The 23177-nt window shown below is 45.0% G+C and overlaps 1 protein-coding gene across 2 annotated transcripts; it reads right to left on the bottom strand.

The window, feature by feature from the left end:
- Positions 1–5597: 5597 nt before the first annotated feature.
- YBEY (ybeY metalloendoribonuclease) lies at positions 5598–22671 on the bottom strand. 2 transcript variants are annotated; one of them, XM_078782419.1, is made up of 5 exons: positions 22597–22671; positions 21633–21909; positions 9383–9535; positions 9167–9235; positions 5598–6135 (listed from the first exon to the last, which is right to left on the bottom strand). In XM_078782419.1, exons 2-5 carry the CDS (start codon positions 21840–21842, stop codon positions 6049–6051), a joined length of 519 nt encoding a protein of 172 aa, XP_078638545.1. In that variant the 5' UTR covers positions 21843–21909; positions 22597–22671; the 3' UTR covers positions 5598–6048. The 2 variants fall into 2 exon arrangements, with proteins under 2 accessions (XP_078638545.1, XP_078638543.1); XM_078782417.1 differs by lacking the exon at positions 22597–22671 and adding an exon at positions 22002–22058.
- Positions 22672–23177: the final 506 nt, after the last annotated feature.

Here is a 23177-nt window from a genome sequence, read left to right as displayed (position 1 = left end):
CCACTCCCACTAAGGATCTCCCACTCCCACTTTGGATCTTCCACTCCCACTATGGATCTTCCACTCCCACTATGGATCTCCCACTCCCACTATGGATCTCCCACTCCCACTTTGGATCTCCCACTGATTGGAAGTTAACAAGAACAAATGTTGAACATCGGCCTCGTCACAATTACCGCATATACATTTATGAGTTTGATGTGTTGATGTGCATTCCTTTATTTATCATTGTGACTGTGATGCAGTACCTTTCAAAATCTCCACGAGCTTTTCTCTGCCTCGAATCAGTTGAATGGAAGATTGCAAAATAAAAAAAACACTAGCATTGGCCAGGAATCGAACCCGGGCCTCCCGCGTGGTCAGGCGAGAATTCTACCACTGAACCACCAATGCTCGTCCTAGTTTAATTTCACGTCGTCCACGATTGAAACTTCTTCTCCGAAACCGCTGATGTGCTTGTGACCGAATTTGGCACAAATAATATTTGTTATGTTGTGACTAAAGTTTGTTCACGGCATTTTAAAAAATTGGGGTTTTCGGGGGTCTGCCAGGGGGGGGGGGGGGGGGTCAATGTGCATCCAGGTTTGATCCCCCAAAATAGGAATTTGCTTTCTTCTTTGAAACTACACACATCCTTTCAATGAAACTTGACCACAACCTTCATCACCCGTGATGTACCAAAGTTTGTTCACAGCATTAAAAAAAAAATCGTGCCTTGACGGTCTACTGGGGGCTTACCCCCCAAAATAGGTATTTGCTCTTTTCTTGAAAACTAAATACACAATTTCGATGAAACTTGACCACAACCTTCATCACCCGTGATGTACCAATGTTTGTTCAAGGCATTAGAAAAATTGGGGTCTTAGGAGGTATACCGGGGAGGGGTAGGGGTTGCCCCCCAAATAGGTATTTTTTTGTTGGTTTAAAGTCTTATGATTATGCTAGTATGATTCAAAATGCTGCCCTGTCTTCTCGAAACCATTCAAACTCTACCACCTCTGACATCAACTCATCCTGGGAATTCTTCCAAAGTAAATTGCTCTCTCTCATGCACAGATTTATCCCATCTCGTCTTCAGTTGTCATACCCTTCCTCCCGTCCATGGTACACGGAATCTTGTGGTGAGGCTGTTGCCCAGAAACAACTTGCCTTCGTCTCCTGGAAAGCAAATCCAACGGAAGGAAATCTCATTTCCTTTCACAAAGCCCGAAACAAGTGTGTGTCCACCCTCAGGAGAGCCAGGAAACAATATCTCTCCGTTCTCAAGACCGAACTCTCTTATCTGTCTCCCTCTTCCAAATCCTGGTGGCGTCTGGTCAAATCCGTTTCTGGTGTTTGTTCCCCCTCCATCCCCTCCCTTACCTCAAACGGCTACACAGCTGACTCCGCACGTGAAAAAGCTGAATGCCTCAACTCTGTGTTTGCCTCTAAATCTTGTGTCCCAAACCCATCCCTCTCTGTACCCACCATACCCAGTCGTACCCTGCTGCTCCTGGACTCCGTGTCCTTTCCTCCTGACAAGGTGGAAAAGTTTCTGTCAACCCTCGACTCTGATTCTGCAACTGGACCCGACGGCATCAGCCCACGGGTCCTAAAATCCTGCTCTGCTGCTCTGTCTCACCCTCTCTCTGTTCTCTTCACCCTCTCTTTTGCTCAAGGTCAACTGCCATCTGCTTGGAAATCAGCCAACATCACCGCTTTGCACAAAAAAGGTGCAAAAACAGATCCTAGCAACTACAGACCAATCAGCCTTCTCCCAATTATCAGCAAAGTCATGGAATCCATCATTGCTTCGGATATGAAATCTTTCCTCTTCTCCAATGGCTTGATCTCTGATCATCAATTTGGTTTCAGACCAGGTCACTCTACTCTGGACATGCTGCTTCTGCTGTCTCAACAATGGATGGAGGTCCTCAATGCCAAACAGGAAATTAGAGCTGTCTCCCTCGACATATCACGTGCCTTCGACACGGTCTGGCACCCCGCTCTGCTCACCAAACTCTCCTCCTTTGGTATCCATGGAAATCTCCACGCATGGCTGGCGGACTTCCTCTCTAGTCGTCGTCAACGTGTGGCCCTGAATGGGTTTCTCTCATCTCCTCTTCCTGTTCAGGCTGGAGTTCCCCAAGGCAGTGTTCTGGGCCCCGTGCTTTTTCTGGTCTTCATCAATGATCTCTCTGACTCTCTCGAAAATCCTCTCTATCTCTTTGCTGATGACTCCACTCTCTGCCGCTCCATTCCTCTTCCCTCAGATCGGCAGTCTGCTGCCTCCTCACTCTCTGAAGACCTGGACAAAATCACAGACTGGTCAAACAAGTGGAACATGTCTTTCAATCCTGACAAATCTCACACTCTTACTATGTCTCTCCGAAAAGATCGACTGGACAACCCTCCCATCTACTTTCTCAACAATCCTCTCCAAGAAGTTCTGTCGCTCAAGATTTTGGGTCTCACTATCTGCCATGATCTTTCTTGGGAAAACCACATTTCCAAGCTGGCCTCCAAAGCCAGTCGCCGACTGGGCATCCTCCGTCGTGCGAAGTCCTTCCTCGGCACACCTGAGCTCCTCACCACATACAAGGCTTTCATCCGCAGCTCAATGGAATACTGTTCTCCCCTATGGGCCGGTGCTCCTGCCTCACACCTAGCTCGGCTTCACGCTGTTGAAACCAAAGCTTTCAGAATTATTGGAATCTCCCGCGATGAAGCTATCTCTGAGGGCCTTTCACTCACTCACCGCAGGCAGGTAGGTGGTCTTTCTGTCTTCTACCGACTCCTCTCCAGCCTTGCACCCCCAGCTCTCTCTGTGCTCTGTCCCCCAAATATTCCTACAGGTCGCACAAGATCTGCCAGCAACCCTCTGATGGTTAAACTGCCGAAATCTCGGCTCTCTGCTCACCTTCACTCTTTCATTCCTCTTTTCTCCCGCCTCTGGAACAAACTCCCTCACTCCCTTCAATCCCACTCCTCCCTCCAGGTCTTTAAAACAGCTGTTCACCACCATCTCTTATCTTCCCCCATCCAAAACCTTGATCTTTTCTACCCCCGCTAATTCACCCCAGATCCACCTTGTTTGAAATTCCAACTTCTTTCCTGGAAGTCCTGGCAGTGTCCATATGTTTTATACCTCTCCCACCGCCCCCTTCCCACGCCCCCCCCCCCCCCCAGCCCTCGCCCTCTCTCAGATCTCTCGATGTCTCCATGTCTCTCGGTCACTGCTCTCAAATGTTGTGTTTGTGTCCTTCCCCCTCTCTCCCCATCTTGTCTACCGCTCCCTATGTTATATGTTTTATGTGTCGGTTTGTCTTTCTGTGTGATTAATGTTCGCTCTTTCACGAGCCTCGACCTTGTATACAAAAAAAAAAAAAAAAAAAAAAAAAAAAAAAAAAAAAAATTGTTTTAACCCTTTGAATACGGGATTTTTTTTTGATAAAAATATTCCCGGTATGGGATTAATTTGGCATTTTCGTACGGGAATGCAACCACGTCATGACGATCTATTTATAGGTTTAGTCGTTGACGTGTAGTAACGTCATCCGTACACAAAACTTTTTCGCGGGTTGTGGCACTGGTCGTCATCCGTACTCAAAGGGTTAAAATACCTTTCGTCAGTGTAGTATACTGTTTATTCTACCATAGTCAGGTTCACTGTTTTTTGTTCCAATTTTTTGGAGATTAGCAAAACTATACATTTTTGGAATATTCAGAGCATGAGGAATCCAAAAATTAATGTTCGCATTTGCGTAGACACCTTTGCGAAAATGACACTCAGGACAGTGATGAAGATCTGTAAAAGCAAATTCCTGAACGGTATAGACATCGTAGATCCTGTGTATAGGACTTATAGTTCAATCTGATACTAACAAGGCTGCTTTCTTGCTTTATAAACCCATACCTATAACTTCAAAGGACTTGCAATATCATGTATTATGTAATACCGTTATATCACAAATATAAAGACAATGGTTTTCAATTACCCTTGTTTGTTGCTTTTCTATAATCCTGAGCACTATTTTGAGGTCTTTATTGGATTCCTTGACCCAGAAAACATAGGATTAGCATATTTAATTAAGTTTCGAGGTTGACTAGACGCCGAGATAGCGCAAAATATGTATTTTATGGCGGCCATTTTGAAAATCGAAAATGGCGGCCATGCAGGTGTCTGCGCAAATGCCAACATTGATTTCCGGATTCTCCATGCTCTGATTCCAAAAATGTACAGGTTTGCTAATCTCCAAAAATTTCTAACGAAATTATATTTGTTAACATAGTAAACCTGACTACCAGGTTAGTTTCACTCTCACTTATACCACTACTTATATACTCTCTCACTTATACTCTCAGTACCAGGTCTCTCAGAAAGACTGACTGGATAACCCTCCCATCTACTTTCTCAACAATCCTCTCCAAGAACTTCTGTCACTCAACCTTTTGGGTGTCACTATCTGCCATGATCTTTCCTGGGAAAACCACATTTCCAAGCTAACCTCCAAAGCCAGCCACAGATTTGTTATCCTCCGTCGTGCGAAGTCCTTCCTTGGTACACCTGAGCTCCTCACCACATACACGGCTTTCATCCGCAGCTCAATGGAATACTGCTCTCCCCTCTGTCCTCACGCTGTTGAAACCAAAGCTTTCAGAATCATTGGAATCTCCCGCGATGAAGTTATCTCCGAGGGCCTTTCACTCACTCACCGCAGGCAGGTTGGTGGTCTTTCTGTCTTCTACCGACTCCTCTCCGGCCTTGCTCCCCCAGCTCTCTCTGGGCTCTGTCCCCCAAATATTCCTGCAGACCACACAAGATCTGCCAGCAACCCTCTTATGGTTAAACTGCCAAAATCAAGACTCTCTGCTCACCTTCGTTCCTCTTTACTCCCGCCGATGGAACAAACTCCCTCACTCTCTTCAATCCTACTCCTCCCTCCAGGTCTTTAAAACAGCTGGTCACCACCATCTCTTATCTTCCCCCATCCAAAACCTGGATCGCTTCTACCTCTGTTAATTCACCCCAGATCCACTTTTTTGAAATACCGACTTCTTTCTTGGAAGTCCTTGCAGTGTCCATGTGTTTTATACCTCTCCCCCCCCCCACCCTCACCTTCCCATGCCTCCTCCCCCAAGCCCTCTCCCTCCCACAGATCTCCCGATGTCCCTGTTCTCTGCTGTTGTACTTGTGTGCTTCCCTCTCTCTCCCCATTTTGTCTCCCGCTCCCTTTATTGTATGTTTTGTGTGTCCGTTTTTTTTTGTGACTGACGTTAGCTTTTACACGAGCCTCGATCTTGTATACAAAAAAAAAAAAAAAAAAAGGTGAGCACCACTATGTGTTTTTTTTAATGCCGTGAACAAACTTTGATACATCATGGGTGTTGAAGGTTGTGCTCGAGTTTCATCGAAATTGTGTGTAGTTTCGGAGAAGATCCGAGTGTTTACATATTGTCACTGACTCACTGATAGACGGACATTGAGCGATGCTAATACCTCACCTGAACCATGTTCCCGGTGAGGTAAAAGTGTAACAGCCAAAATTCCATGTGACAGCCAAAATATGTCATCACTTAAATGTATTCAAGACATTAAAGGGTGAACCAGAGAAACATCAAATCTATGTTCTTTGTATTCAGCATACTTCAATCAAAGTTTTATTCATTTCATCCATTTTCCACCTGCCCACTGAAGCAGATCGATACTCGCAAGACTATTTCTTCATTCTCTTATGAGTTTACCTGTTTTGCATTCCCATTTCAATCCATATGTCATCATGAATGACGTACAGGTTCATTCAAATCACATATGGTGCGATGATTTCTCGGTTGTCTGCTGTACTAATGCCGTTGGCTTGCACAAGCTGCTCCATGACTTTTAAACACCATTTCTAAAAAAATTCCTCTCCTGAATTATTCTTGGAAAATTTTTGATACATTTTATTTCAAAAATGTAACATGAAGAATGAAAATTAAATATATAGAAGATGCCTTTGACTTTTTCATATTTGATCTTGTTTTTGCTGTAGATTGCAGGGACATTTATAGAGCTTGCTGAACAGGATGTCAAGACTTCATCGCTGTGAGTGGACTCAAAAAGACACCCGTCAACCGACCGCAGTCCTCAAGAATTTCCTTTTCCTTCTGAAACATCTTGGGAGTAAGGAATGGGAACAGAAAACATCAGATAAAGTAAGGGACACAACAGTAAGTGCATTCAGAAAGTATTCAGACCCCTTCACTTTTTAACATTTTGTTATGTTGCAGCCTTATGCTGAAGTCGTTCAAATTCACTTTTTCCCTCATCAATCTACACTCAATACCCCATAATGACAAAGAGAAAACAGGATTTTAGAAAGTTTTGCAAATTTATTAAAAAGAAAAAACTGAAATATCACATTGACATAAGTATTCAGACCCTTTGCTATGACACTTGAAATTTAGCTCATGTGCCTCCCATTTCTCTTGATCATCTTTGAGATGTTTCTGCACCGAGATTGGAGTCCACCTGTGGTAAATTCAATTGATTGGACATGATTTGGAAAGGCACACACCTGTCTATATAAGGTCTCACAGCTGACAATGCATATCAGAGCAAAAACCAAGCCATGAGGTCGAAGGAACTGCCTGCAGAGCTCAGAGAAAGGATTGTGTCGAGGCACAGATCTGGGGAAGCCTACAAAAAATTTCTGCGGCATTGAAGGTTCCCAAGAACACAGTGGCCTCCATAATTCTTAAATGGAAGAACCTTGGAACAACCAGGACTCTTCCTAGAGCTGGCCGCCCGGCCAAACTGAGCAATTGGGGGGAGAAGGGCCTTGGTAAGAGAGGTGACCAAGAACCCGATGGTCACTGGCTGAGCTCCAGATATCCTGTGTGGAGATGGAAGAAACTTCCAGAAGGACAACCATCACTGCAACACTCCACCAATCTGGGCTTTATGGCAGAGTGGCCAGACGGAAGCCTCTCGTCAGTGAAAGACACGTGAAAGCCAACAGAATCTTGTTTCTCACAGTCTGAGAGTCCTTTAAGTGCTTTTTTGCAAACTCCAAGCGGGCTTTCATGTGTCTTTCACTGACGAGAGGCTTCCGTCTGGCCACTCTGCCATAAAGCCCAGATTGGTGGAGTGTTGCAGTGATGGTTGTCCTGGAAGTTTCTTCCATCTCCACACAAGATATCTGGAGCTCAGCCAGAGTGACCATCGGGTTCTTGGTCACCTCTCTTACCAAGGCCCTTCTCCCCCGATTGCTCAGTTTGGACGGGCGGCCAGCTTTAGGAAGAGTACTGGTTGTTCCAAAGTTCTTCCATTTAAGAATTATGGAGGCCACTGTGCTCTTGGGAACCTTCAATGCAGCAGAAATTTTTTATAGGCTTCCCCAGATCTGTGCCTCGACACAATCCTGTCTCCGAGTTCTGTAGGCACTTCCTTCGACCTCATGGCTTGGTTTTTGCTCTGATATGCATTGTCAGCTGTGAGACCTTATATAGACAGGTGTGTGCCTTTCCAAATCATGTCCAATCAATTGAATTTACCACAGGTGGACTCCAATCAAGGTGTAGAAACATCTCAAAGATTATCAAGAGAAATGGGAGGCACCTGAGCTAAATTTCAAGTGTCATAGCAAAGGGTCTGAATACTTATGTCAATGTGATATTTCAGTCTTTTCTTTTTGATAAATTTGCAAAACTTTCTAAAATCCTGTTTTCTCTTTGTCATTATAGGGTATTGAGTGTAGATTGATGAGGGAAAAAGTGAATTTAAACGATTTCAGCATAAGGTTGCAACATAACTAAGTGTGAAAAAAGTGAAGGGGTCTGAATACTTTCTAAATGCACTGTAGATGAGAATTTCAAAAAATATTGTGGGTAAGTAATCTCATGTAGGGCTGGCAGGATGGCCTGGGCCCTGGAGGCATGCACACTCACCCCTAAGTGGTCTAGCCTGGGTTCAAAGGTCGACCTAGCTGTAAACTGATAAACAAACCCAGCAATAAACATAAGCTACAAGTCTGGGAGGTCTGCCGTTTGAACCCCGGCAGAGCTATACCAGAAGGCTTTAAAAACGGTATGTGCTGCTTCCTTGCTCGACGCTCAGCATTTAAAAGGATAGAACACAGACAATCCCCATAGATTGGCACCCATGGAGAGGAGAAAATTCCTCCTTAGGAAATGATCTGCAAAGTGTGGTTGAGAAAAGCGACACCATTGTTGTGACATCGCTGGTACCCAGAGTGCCCCAGGAAGTGACAGCACTTCTCCAAGCTCAGTGGCTGTGGTTGTCTTATCCAAGTGTTGGGTTATGTCTCATGTATTCGTGTGTGCGCGTGTGCGTGTGCGTGTCAGCTCCAATACGAGATTTAGCCCTGTTAAAAAAAAAAAAATTGTCATCCCGGTGTTTCGCTGGCAGCGAGATTTGGGTGCTGTCGCTCAGATGGATGTCAAACTGGGCATCCCATTTTCTGGCATTAGCTGGTGGACATTAATGATCCCACGGTATTCTTCGTGAAGAGTAGGCGAGCTTTTGCCGGCACCCTGGCCAAGTTCCAAATTATTGCCCTGACTACTGTTGGGAAGGCAATGGCAAACTACCCAGTACAATCCTTGTCAATAAACTGCTTCGGCAGTACTGACGCTCTGTAACAGAGTTTAGTACATCAGAATCATTCTCATGTATACTTGTGCTATACATGAGAATAGCCCGAGTATACAGGAAATGGTGGTGCACAGTCTGCTTAAAGCCATAAGAGTGAAGTGTGGAGAGAGAGCAGGTGTCGGAAGGAGGCTCAACAGATAGGAGAAGTGAGGAACAAAGGATTGGTGTGCAATAAGCTTCGCTTTTTGGAGTCAAATCAGTTGGGGGCGCTTAATGGAAGTACACACTATGCATAAGGAACTGGGGAGGGCCAGATAACTGACAAGGCAGAAGGAGCTACATCGGAGGGGACGCGGTGAAAAGAAGAGGCCACTGACATGTTGACAATGTGAGCGGAACAGATCTTGAGCTTCGACATCCTCGCAATTACATACACCTACGAGTACGATATACATCATTATCTACAAGTACGATATACATTTATTATCTACGAGTATGATATACAGTACATTCAATTTCATTATCTACGAGTATGATATACATTTATTATCTGCGAGTACGATACTTCTCTACAACCTTATGACTGATTACCTGTCTCCAATCAGCTTCATTCTCATGAGTGTACCCAAGTAGATGGCAAATACCATGAAGGGTTGTTATCTGAAAAAAATATATAATGCAAACTCATCAATACAAATGGACCTGGACAATCTGTCCGAGCAAAAACAAATGTAATGAATCAATGGGTTATTGAAAAATGAGAGACGGGAGATAAAATCAGAATAAACAACAAAAACAAAACCATACTGTGAGCAGGTTGTGCAGATGCTCTGAAGTACATTCGTGCGAAGCGTTATCATTTTGACCCAAGTCTCGTATGTATTCGACACCGAGGAATATGTCTCCCAAGTTACAGTCCTCGGGATGTTCTAGCTCTGGGAGTTTTCCCAGTTCCTCAATCTGTAAAGGAAATAATTTGCAATGTTTGCAATGTTGCAGTCCCTCTGAAAACTAGATGGTATTCATAGAATACTTACCCTGCGCAGTCAACTTGGTGCAAGCCAACTCTTCTGTTTTTAAAGGTTTTTTTTCTTAGATCCAATATGGCTGCCAGACCACATGAGCATTGACATCATCAATTTACATTCTCTAAAATAATTGTTTCATAGATCATGCTCAATAAATTTCAAACTAACCAGACTAAGTGTTGTCCCTGTTGAATTATTATGTCACAATTACGGCACCAATGACGTCATCGTTAACAACACCCATTCCCAGGCAGATTGCGGAGTTCTTTACAATGAGCCACGTTTCAATTTTTTCCATGGAGCAGTTTTGGAGATATGGAAGTACAATGTTTTTTCCAAGATGGCACCTGTACCACGTGTCCTATGACATCATAATTATCATTGAAAATTTCCTATAAGAGGAAGCGCTCCTAAGGTGAAAATTTTGTGTCCATCAGACCAACAGTTGCAGAGAAAAAAAAATTCATACTGATCGGAAGAAACGTTATACTTGACGATTTATGACGTCATAATGAAGGCACCGATGACATCATCATTAACATATCTTATTCCCCATGGGAGTACTTGACAATGAGCTGTGTTTCTATTTTTTCCATGGAGTGGTTTCGGAGATATAGAGGTGCAACGTTTTTAGATTTTCTCAAGATGGCGCCTGTATCACGTGACCTATGATGTCGGAATTATCATAAAAATATTCTACAGGAGCAGTTGCTCCTATGCTACAAATTTCGTGTCCATCGGATTGACAGTTGTAGGGGATTTTTTTTTCCATACTGATCAGATCAAGCATTGTATTTGTCGAATTATGACGTCATAATGAAGGCACTGATGACATCATAATCACCAAATCTTATTCCCCATGGGGAGTACTTGACAATGAGTTATGTTTCAATTTTTTCCATCGAGCGGTTTGGGAGATACAGAGGTGTAATATGTTTCCAAGATGGCGTCCGTACCAAGTGATGTATGAAATCATAATTATGAGTAAAAAAAATTCTACAGGTGGAGGCGCTCCTATGGTAACATTTCGTGTCAATCGGACCAATGGTTGCCAAGAAAATGAATTTTTAAAAAATGCAGACACGACACGTACGCACCCGAATGCCTATCCCTGCTTTTCGCTTCACGGCGCGAGGTAAAAAATGAAAGAACTAGAACGGGCACTCGGTAGAGAGCATACCTCCACAAGGCTGAACAGTTTATGTTTTGTATCCCACTGATATAGTCAGGTTCACTATGTTTTTTCGTTCAAAATCATGGTAGATTAGCAAACCTATACATTTTTGGAAACGTTATTACATGGAAAATCTGAAAATCAATGTTTACATTTGCCAATTCTGACCAATTCGATTCGACTAATTCGACCAATCGACCAATTCGACCATTCGCTTCGATCGACCATTCGACCAATTCGATCGATTCGATTCATCGAATTCGATTCGATCGACCATTCGACCAATTCGATTTGCCAATCAATTTGACCGACCTTTGCTTGTGTGGAACGGACTGTGAAAACGATGCGGACTATATTGTCGGATACGACACACAGGACAGTGATGACGAACTCTAAATGGCATATTCTGTAATCGTGTATGTTTGATGCCATTGACTGCCTGTGTATATTTTGTCATTGACTGCCTGTGTAGATGTGAAGTTATACTGACTGCATGTGTATATATGATTTTGCTGACTGCCTGTGTATGTTTGGTGATATGAATTATTGTGACACATTTTGATGTTATTAACTGCCTGTACAAAATGATAACATGTATTTGATTATGCAACTTATCGCGAATATAAAGACAGTATTTTGCAATTCAAAACCTTTGATTCGTGTCTTACCATTCCCCATAGCACTAATTTGATACTTTCATTGGATTCCTTGTCCCTGAAAATATAGGTTTAGTATATTTTAAAAAGTTTTTAGGGTAATTAGAGGCAGAAATAGAACAAAATATGTATTTTACAGTGGCCATTTTGAAAATCCAAAATGGCCGCCATACAGGCATCTCTCCAAATGTAAACATTGATTTTTAGTTTCCTTATGCTATAACCTTTCCAAAAATGTATAGGTTTGCTAATCTACCATGATTTTGAACGAAATATAATTTATTGACATAGTGAACCTGACTAATAGGCTGAATCTGGATCCGGACGTGAACCAAAATCTAATCGGCTTGTTCTTGCCACCTATCCATCTCCTCCACCAAGTTTTGTCATAATCCAGCTACAACTTTTGCTTGTTTGTGACAAAGAACAAACCCAACAGCAAGTGACCATTCTACGTTAGCAGATCCAATTTTAAGGGCAGGTACATTAGAGCGGTGCTCGTAGAGAACTCTTTAGCCGGAGTAAATCCGAGGTTTCAAGAACTGGCTGAGGTGTGTATGAATGGAAATTGGTCCATCGAAGCAGCAAACTCCGATCTGTCTGGGACCATGGGATGGAATAGTAGCATAAAGTGAGTCTGCGTGAACACAGCATAAGCATGTAGTCCAGCATAACTCTTTACAATGATTTGTGCAACAACATTGGTGAAGTCATCCACTGCCATACCTTATTATGATACCATGTAGTTTTGTTGCCTACCGCCTGACCCATATTAAGATGGGTTCAAACAGAAATAAGCTGTAGTAATTAGTCCATACAACATCTCAATAATTTTGATCTAAAGTTAGGTTTTGGCATACGATTACTGTTGTCGTGAGAGTTTCTACAATGAGTATCCATCGTTGGAGTGCACCCGCCCACAGTTGGTGTGTACCCTCCCACCGTTGGCGTGTACCCTCCCACCTCCCACAGTTGGCGTGCCCCCTCCCACAGTTGGCGTGCACCCTCCCACAGTTGGCGTGCACCCTCCCACAGTTGGCGTGCACCCTCCCACAGTTGGCGTGCACCCTCCCACAGTTGGCGTGCACCCTCCCACAGTTGGCGTGCACCCTCCCACAGTTGGCGTGCACCCTCCCACAGTTGGCGTGCACCCTCCCACAGATGGCTTAAACCCTCGCACAGTTGGCGAGCTCTCGCCCACAGTTGGCGAGCACCTGCCCACAGTTGGCGAACACCCGCCCCGCCCACAGTTGGCAAACACCCGCCCACAGTTGGCGAACACCCGCCCACAGTTGGCGAACACCCGCCCACAGTTGGCGAACACCCGCCAACAGTTGGCGAACACCCGCCAACAGTTGGCGAGCGCCCGCCCACAGTTGGCGACCGCCCGCCAACAGTTGGCGAACGCTCGCCAACAGTTGGCGACCGCCCGCCAACAGTTGGCGAACGCTCGCCAACAGTTGGCGAACGCTCGCCAACAGTTGGCGAACGCTCGCCAACAGTTGGCGAACGCTCGCCAACAGTTGGCGAACGCTCGCCAACAGTTGGTGAACTCTCGCCAACAGTTGGCGAGCACCCGCCCTAAGGTGGCATGTGCCCACCCACATTTGGTGAGTGCCCGTCCACAGTTGGCGAGTCCACACCATCACATGGCCACTGGCAAATCATAATGCAACAAATGTTTGTACCGTGTTCACACTAGTTACTCCTTAGCACTAAATGACACTAATTAATGGTCCGAGGTGGATCAACATTGTTATTGGAGTAAAAATATTGTGAATGAGTTGCTACTGGATTACTGGATTTTGAAACGTAAAGTGCAGCTTGTCTATGAGGATACCACGTAATATGTCCACGTAATATGCCCCTCGTCACGTAATACGTCGTATGCCTAATATGCAATATGCCACAATATATTGTAATACAAGCTTGGCTCGGCTCGCGCACGTCGTTACTGAGGAGCGGGCTTATTTTAGCTGAGGATAATGACTATACCTGAGTTGCTGTGTTGTCATGATTTACACCAATCATAATACAAACAATTACTTTGCACAAATGTATTTGTTGTGTTTGTGATATTATATTTTTATGGGCAATTTAGGTTGAAGATTTAGGTTGAATGTTTTTTTTTCAAGAAAGAACCCCTCAGCACACACATAGGGGAGGGGTAGGTGCAGACTGGAAGTTTGGGACGATTACACCTCACCACCACGTAATTTAAAACACCTCACCACCACATAATTTAAAACACCTTACCACCACATAATTTAAAACACCTCACCCCCACCTAATTCAAAGCACCTCACCACCATGTAATTCAAAACATCTCATCCCCACGTAATTCAAAACACCTCACCCCCACGTAATTTAAAACATCTCACCCCCACCTAATTCAAAACACCTCACCAACACGTAATTCAAAACACCTCACCACCACATAATTAAAACCACCTCAATACCAAGTAATTCAAAACAGCTCACCACCAAGTAATTTAAAACACCTCACCACCACATAATTAAACACACCTCACCACCAAGTAATTCAAAACACCTCACCAGTCACCACCACTTGATTCAAAACACCTCACCACCACTTAATTCAAAACACCTCACCACCACGAAAATTAAAACACCTCACCACCACGAAAATTAAAACACCTCACCACCACGAAAATTAAAACACCTCACCACCACATAATTAAACACACCTCACCACCAAGTAATTCAAAACACCTCACCAGTCACCACCACTCGATTCAAAACACCGCACCACCAATTAATTCAAAACACCTCACCACCACGTAATTCAAAACACCTCACCACCATGTGTCAAAACACCTCACCACCATGTAATTCAAAACACCTCACCACCACATAATTCAAAAGACCTCACCACCACATAATTCAAAACACTTCACCAGTCACCACCACTTGATTCAAAACACCTCACCACCACTTAATTAAAAACACCTCACCACAACGTAATTCAAAACACCTCACAGCCATAAAACACATAATAAAAACACCTCACAGCCACAAAATTGAAAACACCTCACGACCACTTCATTTAAAAACACCTCACCACCATGTAATTGAAAACACCTCACCACCACAAAATTGAAAACACCTCACAGCCATGAAATTAAAAACACCTCACCACCACTTCATTTAAAAACACCTCACCACCATATAATTCAAAATACCTCACCACCACTTGTTTCAAAACCACCACCACGTTATTAAAAACACTTCACAACCATGGAAACAAACGTTTCAGGGAGTAGTTCAGTGACAACAGACACTGCCCAGATATGTAGATATCTATCTATAATTCCAGTAATCTCTGTGTGTATGTATGTGTGTATGTGTGTGTGTGTGTGTCTGTGTGTTTGTCTGTGACCGCTGTTTCTCGACAACCACGGGTCCGATATACTTGAAACTTGCCAGGTATATTGCTGGGGACCCGAGGATGTGCCTTTTCAAGGTTTGAAATTAATCGGACAAGTGGTTCCCAAGGTATGGTCACCGTACTCGCAAGCCGTTCGCTTTGGCTTTGCGAATGGACCAAACCATTTCATGTAAATAGAGGGGGGGGGGGGGGGTTCTACCGTACTCGCAAGCCGTTCGCTTTGGCTTTGCGAATGGACCAAACCATTTCATGTAAATAGAGGGGGGGGGGGTTCTGTGGTCGTTACTGCCATGTGGTTTCAAAGTTTTTTTTTGTTGTTGTTGTTTGCACGCATGTTTTTTTGCACCCACGTACGGGCACGCCCAAGTCTATCTATAATTCCAGTAATCTCTGTATGTGTGTGTGTCTGTGTGTTTGTCTGTGACCGCTGTTTCTCGACAACCACCGGTCCGATATACTTGAAACTTGCCAGGTATATTGCTGGGGACCCGAGGATGTGCCTTTTCAAGGTTTGAAATTAATCGGACAAGTGGTTCCCAAGGTATGGTCACCGTACTCGCAAGCCGTTCGCTTTGGCTTTGCGAATGGACCAAACCATTTCATGTAAATAGAGGGGGGGGGGGGGGGGGTTCTACCGTACTCGCAAGCCGTTCGCTTTGGCTTTGCGAATGGACCAAACCATTTCATGTAAATAGAGGGGGGGGGGGGGGGTTCTGTGGTCGTTACTGCCACGTGGTTTCAAAGTTTTTTTTTGTTGTTGTTGTTTGCACGCATGTTTTTTTGCACCCACGTACGGGCACGCCCTAGTATAGATAAATGACTGTACCTGAGTTGCTGTTTTTTCATGGTTTACACCAATCATAATTCAAACAATTATTTTGCACAAATGTATTTGTAATATACGTGATATTACCTTTTATAAACAATTGAGTTGAAAAAAAAAAAAATTCCCAAAAATATTACAACAAAAATAAAAGTTTGGAATTTTTTTCCGAAAAAAATACCCTTAGGACATACCGACGGGAGAGATATGTGCATACCAGAAGTTTGGTACGATTTCACAAAAGTTTGAGAAAGTAGTTCAGTGACAACACAGGACAACACAACACAGACCCTGCACAGATATCTATATATTGTTACGGACGGCAGATAGGATGTTGTTTTGCCGAGCGGATGGTGCCGCGGCCCTAACAGTTACCCCGACTAACCCGATTCCTGAACGTTGGCCAAATTCGCGCTACAGATATTCAATATGGAAACCTCTAAAGCGACCGAATGTAAAGAGGAAGAAGAAGACGTACAGAAGAATAACAGGATTTATTATTTACATACACTAAAGCAAAAGGAGCAGTCAAGGTTATATACAGGGAAAATGGAAAAAGCAGGTGACAGTGAAAATACTAGCTTAACTATACAAGCTTAACTTATTCCCTGGGACAAGACAAACAAAACAAACTCACGTACATAAGAAGGATGGAATGGCAGGAATGAATGCTGGAAGGAGGAATGGGAAGGTTCAGCTGGGGCAGATGGTTCGGGCTTGATCCTGCACGGGACGTCGGGCTGGACCTCGACGGCCACCGATGCCACCGCAATCTGGTTCCCGCGGGGTAACGGGTCGAAGCGGCCTGGTGGAGTCAACGGCTGGTGGAGCCAAAACTACAGGTGGGGCGCAACTCTTTCGTTGCACTTCTTGTTTCGCACTTCTGTCAAGGCTTCCCCGCGCTTCTGTTTCGCACTTCTGTCAAAGGCTTCCCCGCGCTTCTCTCGCACTTCTCCGAACTCATCTGCTGCCTCAATCGTCTGCTCGTGCCGCTGTGTGGACGTCGCGTGGAATGCCAGGACTCGTCTGAGGTGGGGGCGTCTTCTGCGGGTTAAATATGCCACGCCCCTGAACCTTCGCGAACCTCCTTGATGTTTCTCTCCACACCCTCTCCAAGTCCAACCCCTTGTTCTTGGTTGGTTGAGTGGGGCTGACTCACTCCTCCCCTCTATGACGAGGTGGGGACACGCCTTTCTTCCCCGACCCGAGCACATGTTCAATGGCGGCAATTGCAGCAAACCGCCCAATTCAGTCGGCAAAGGATGCAAAAAGGGGAATACAGTTGGTAATGGAGGCTTTGAGGGAATTGAAAGGGGATCTATCTTATGTAATTCAGTGCAATGGAGTATTACGTTAATGGAAGACAAGGCCTTACCCTAATACACATAATAAGGATATAACTACTGAACAGGGATATATGGTGTCCTTCGTGTATGCTTTATGGAATTAACTACGGGAACGCCCTTTGATCTTTATACAACAACAATTGCAGGAAGGAGGGTGACATTTTACCACAATTCATTACACACAATAAAAAAAAAAACATTCTCATATCGACAACAATATATAAAGCAGTAAAGTATGTTTGTTTGTTTGTCCTCTTATAACTCGAGAACTACTCATCGCAGAGAAAAACCAGAGGCATATTCGGAATCAGTACGTCTCAGAGCAACTACAGCACACCTTAAATTTTAAAAAACTTCGGGTTTTAAAATTAGCGTATTAGCGCAGAAGCGCGAGCAGAAGAGGGAGGGAATCGAAGGGAGGGAGCGCAGCACTCCCTCTAGCGCTTCGCAGCGCCAGCGCTTCTGTTAGCGTAATGGTGCACAGGCGGTTCTCACTCTTGCGCATGCGCAAATGCGCTGTTCCGATGCTTCATGTTCCTGCAAAGACTTTGGCGCATGCGCAAATGACGACACATGGGCCACTGTATGTTCGTTTAATACGTACGCGCTTTGATGGGCGGGGCGTATGGCGTTCATGAAATGGTCGAATGCGGAAGTGCTTGAAGCCGTTGCGAGCGACTCGCACGATCTCTTGTCATGGTCCACAAGATTATCACAGAGACGTGCAGCTTCCAGCATTACGAGATATGATCGAGACCTAACTTTTGGGACCAGTCCCAGCCTTCTAGGCCACGTGGTTGGTTCAGACCACCCCGACAAAGGACGTGTTGGATTTTATCGCGAGCCGATTCGAGCGCCGACGTGCCGGCGAACAAAACCAGTCATATCTTTTTAACACGTGGTTCGATTTTTACAAAATAAACCTTTTCTTGAAGGGCTGAACCGTGCGCTCACAACGATACCGAGGTTGACCCTGGGAGATCCGTTTTGCGCCGGCAAAGGCGCCTTGTTTTCCGTGATGACCATGTCGTGCTGCATAGATTACCATAAATTATAATATATTACCGGCGGCGCGTTCCGTGACGTCACGGCTCACTTAATTGCAATTATCTCTGGGATTCCTTGGCCGAATCGTACCAACTTTTATCTATCTATAATTCCAGTAATCTCTGTGTGTATGTTTGTATGTCTGTATGTCTGTGACCGCTGTTTCTCGACAACCACGGGTCCGATATACTTTAAACTTGCCAGGTATATTGCTGGGGACCCGAGGATGTGCCTTTTCAAGGTTTCATATTAATCGGAGAAGTAGTTACCGAGCTATGTCCAAAAAACGATTCAACCAATCAGAGAGCAGCGAGCTATCACGTGTACCGAACGTGGCGAACAGACTCTGCCTCGGACGGCACATTTGAGAGCGTATTCATTTATTTCACGTTGGAAAACTATGTTGCCGTTAAACTATGTTTTAAAACTAATTAAAACTAATTTGCGATTCATTCGCTTTCCTGCGCGTTTGTGCACGCGATGGCGATTTCTTTACCAAACTCCGCAAGCGTTCGCTTTGGACCAAACCATTTCATGTAAATAGAGGGGGGGGGGGGGGGGATTGTCACCGTACTCGCAAGCCGTTCGCTTTGGACCAAACCATTTCATGTAAATAGAGGGGGGGGATTGTCACCGTACTCGCAAGCCGTTCGCTTTGGACCAAACCATTTCATGTAAATAGAGGGGGGGGGGATTGTCACCGTACTCGCAAGCCGTCCGCTTTGGCTTTGCGAATGGACCAAACCATTTCATGTAAATAGAGGGGGGGGGATATAATTTTAGATATATATATAGTACGGGCATGCCCTAGTATATATAAAGCAGTAAAGTATGTTTGTTTGTCCTCTTATAACTCAAGAACTACTCATCGCAGAGAAAAACCAAAGGCATATTCGGAATCAGTACGTCTCAGAGCAACTGCAGCACACCTTAAATTTTAAAAAAACTTCGGGTTTTAAAATTAGCGTATTAGCGCAGAAACGCTAGCAGAAGAGGGAGGGAATCGAAGGGAGGAGCGCAGCGCTCCCTCTAGCGCTTCGCAGCGCCAGCGCTTCTGTTAGTGTAATTAGCGTATTTCGGAACGTTAATTTTTCAACTTCATTATTCGGAATCAGTACGTCCCAGAGAAACTTCGTAATGTTAATTTTTCAACTTCATCCGATTGACATGGGACCAACGGCATGTGACAGAGAGTGAAACATACATGCTACATTTATTTGACGACAATGAGTTCCGACTTCCGGGTTCGTGCCGCCAACCCTGTTAGGCGCCTCTTGCGGCACACAGGGAATTACCAGTGAACTGGTACTCAATTTACCGACCTCGGTAGGATGACAGGCTGAGTCAACCCCCCTGGTGTTAAGGGGGAGGAGGAGGGAAGGGGGAAGAGGAGGGGAGGGGAACAGGGGGGGGGAAGGGGGAACAGGGGGGGAGGGGGAGGAGGGGGGAAGGGGGGGAGGGGAAGGGGGAAGGGGGGGAGGGGGAAGGGGGAAGGGGTGAGGGGCCCTTCTTCCCCCGGGCACCCCCACACCCTCCCCTCCCCCCCTTCCCCTCCACCCTGTTCCCCTCCCCTCCTCTTCCCCCTCCCCTACTCTTCCCCCTCCCCTCCTCCTCCCCACCCGGCAATGCCGGGTACTTCTGCTAGTATCTATATATATAAAACACAGTTTGTGTGTGTGTGTGTGTGTGTGTGTGTGTGTGTGTGTGTAATGTTACCGATAGACTCCTAAACGGAGAGGCTTACGTGCTTGATATTTGACATAGACATGGCCATTGAGCGTGGGACGAATATGGCCGAACTCAAAATATTTGACGATCCATATTTTTTATTCATATTTACCTCAGCGCATTTCAGCGCACGTAATCAACGGAATCAGAGCAGGTGGGCGCTGATTCGCTCAGAGCGATCACGCTATGAACGATATGACGCTATGAAAAAAAAAATCGCTATGACGCTATGAAACGCTATGAACGCTATGACGCTATGAAAAAAAAATCGCTATGACGCTATGAAAAAAAAATCGCTATGACGCTATGAAAAAAAAAATCGCTCGCTTTGCCAAGGGGCTCGCTCCCCCCCCCCCCCCCCCCCCCGTTCCCCTCCCCTCCCCCCGCCCGGCAATGCCGGGTACTTCTGCTAGTATATATATCTATCTATAATTCCAGTAATCTCTGTGTGTATGTTTGTTTGTACGTTTGTATGTTTGTATGTCTGTGACCGCTGTTTCTCGACAACTACCGGTCCGATATACTTGAAACTTGCCAGGTATATTGCTGGGGACCCGAGGATGTGCCTTTTCAAGGTTTGAAATTAATCGCAGAAGTAGTTACCGAGCTATGTCCAAAAAACGATTCAACCAATCAGAGAGCAGCGAGCTATCACGTGTGCCGAACGTGGCGAACACACTCTGCCTCGGATGGCACATTTGAGAGCGTATTCATTTATTTCCCGTCGGCAAACTATGTTGCCGTTAAACTATGTTTTAAAACTAATAAAAACTAATTTGCGATTCATCGTATTCATCGCTTCACATTTGCGACAGTGAAGACTTCACTTCCGGCAGCCAATCACAGGACGCGTTGTTGCGAGCCCGAGAGCCTGCGCCATTACGGTTCGTAATTCGATTTCTTCCGGAGAAAATAATAATTTCTCGATTTCTTATGCGCATTATTTCTCCCAATTCAGTCAGAGCGAAGGGCGGAAGCGAAGAGCGTTGTTTTTTTTGTTTACGGGTGTACGGGCGGGGTAGAGCGTACGGGTAGCGGTTTTTTTTTTTTTTGGCAAGGAACGGGCACCCACGTACGGGCGAGCTATGGCGATTTAGCCGTTCGCCGTTCGCTTTGGCGTTGCGAATGGGCCAAACCATTTCATAGAGGGGGGGGATATAATTTTAGATATATATATAGTACGGGCATATATATAGTACGGGCATGCCCTAGTATATATAGATAGATAGGGGTTAAACTTCAAGGGATGGTGGAACCAATGCTTCTTAAGAGCAGACAAACTGATTTATTGTGCCAGACTTATAAATCACATGACTAGGAAGACAATTCCAATCAGAGAGTGTGCCTTTTCCATCCATTGTATAAATAATTTTATTATTTCGCTATGCAGTATGTATGCAGCGCTATGCAGCAGTAATAATAAATAAATAATAATAAATAAATAATTATTTATACAATGGATGGAAAAGGCACACTCTCTGATTTTAGTCTGAAATTAAACTTCTGCTTGAGTGAATGACCTCTTGTCCTGGTGGATTCCTCTAGTGCGAAAACGTTTTTATAGTCCATATTATTCGATCCTCTGCTCTACTTCGTCAGTATTCAAGAGTGGTTCGACAAAGTGCCCTCAATCTATCTGGAGACTCCAGTCTACGAAGTTCTGGGAACAATCTTGTCGCACCTTCTCGAGGCAATCTTCATCTTTCTTGTAAAAAGGCGAGCAAACTACATTGCAGCACTCCAGTGTTGGCCGTACAATGGCTTTGTATTATAGTTATAGTACGAGCCACTTCTTATATGATGACGCAAAATGTAACACGATGCAAAATCCGCAACTGCACCTTGCCTGTAGGTAGGGAAACGCGAGCACGTCGGTGACTTCATCACGTCCACAGTACGTGCGGTTGAGAGCTCTCATTGTCGCACTGCTCGAGCACAGCACGGCGAGCCGTGCACGCTGTGCCCCGGCGAGCGCGCGCAGCCGTGTGACGTCGTGACGCAGCAACGCACGGCGAATCCGCACCGCGCCCTGTGCGTTTCGTATAACCAAGCTCATCGCGGCGGGTCCCCGCAGCGCCAACGAACCGCGTTGCCCTTGGAGAGTCGACTTACAATGCAAATTCCTGCGGGAAAACCAAGCCGAGGTTTTTCCGGACGTATAGGATACCATATGCGAAGTATGAACAAGAAACCTCAAACAAAAAGCAACATTTACACAATGCTGAAGGCACTTCCGTCATGCGTGACGAACTTCCTTCCATCAGAGGTATCTGCATTCAGAGGTCATCGTGGATGCGTATTTACATCAACAAAGTACACAAGACAAATACTGAGCACATTTTACATCTGCTTTGGAATTGAAACCGCTGTTAAGAGACATCGATATCACGCCAACGACACTACAACGTACTACTCTGCCATGACGCATATACATTGTAAAAATGGGAAAACTGTCTGACGAGATTAGAGCCAGTAGATACCGATGAGGGACTAGAGTATAAAAAACAGGCAATTGAATATAATCAACATTTTGCCATTGTTTCAGTATATTGTCTTCCTGTAGTTAAATTATCTTACTATAATTCACCAAATGTCCGTCCGTCCGTTTGAAGGTACCGCAAAAACCGCTCAACCGATCGCAATAATATTTTGGGTGGGTATTCCTGGAACCCCTGGGACTGGGAGTAAAATAGGCTATATTGTTTTTCCAATTTTTCCAATTTTTCCAAACACGATGGAATAATATTTACCGATATGAACAGTGATGTGGCTTTTGTTGAAATTCTACAAATAGTGTTTATTCTACGTACCAGGAGAGAGTAGATTGACTCCTGACGAACTCTTCCTATATAAACGTGCGGCTCCGAAGGAACATGGCAGCGTGTGAAAAGCGACTGAGAAACAGGTGTAGCAGTCGCTTCCGTGTTACAGATTCGGCGCGCACTCTTCACACATAAACGTGCGAATGAGAAAGACGTGTAGAGGCCGCTTCTGTTTTGCAGAATTCAATCTTTTTTCAAAATGGGCGCCATATACTGTTTTGATTTTGATGTTGCGTGTGATATGATTCAACGGATGTTTATATGAATCGTTTAAAATAAATAAAAGCCTTCAATCTATATATATAAAACACAGTTTGTGTGTGTGTGTGTGTGTGTGTGTGTGTGTGTGTGTGTGTGTGTGTGTGTGTGTGTGTGTGTGTGTGTAGCGGTTACCGCTGGGTGTACACAATCGCCTTGCACCTACCAAGGGCGCGGCCAGGGAGCAATCACCATGCCGGGCTCGTCCAGGCCGCCCGGACAGGTCCAGACGCGCCTCTCCCGGGCATGCCCGGACACGTTGTTCCCGGGCTTGCCCGAGCCTCCCGGGCACGCCCGGTCTCGTCTTTCCC

The sequence above is a fragment of the Myxine glutinosa genome, chromosome 7 (assembly GCF_964187855.1).
Source record: "Myxine glutinosa chromosome 7, kmMyxGlut1.1, whole genome shotgun sequence".
NCBI classification, from domain to species: domain Eukaryota; kingdom Metazoa; phylum Chordata; class Myxini; order Myxiniformes; family Myxinidae; genus Myxine; species Myxine glutinosa.
Note: the sequence above shows the minus strand (reverse complement) of the source record. Positions and strands in the feature narration are given on the sequence as shown.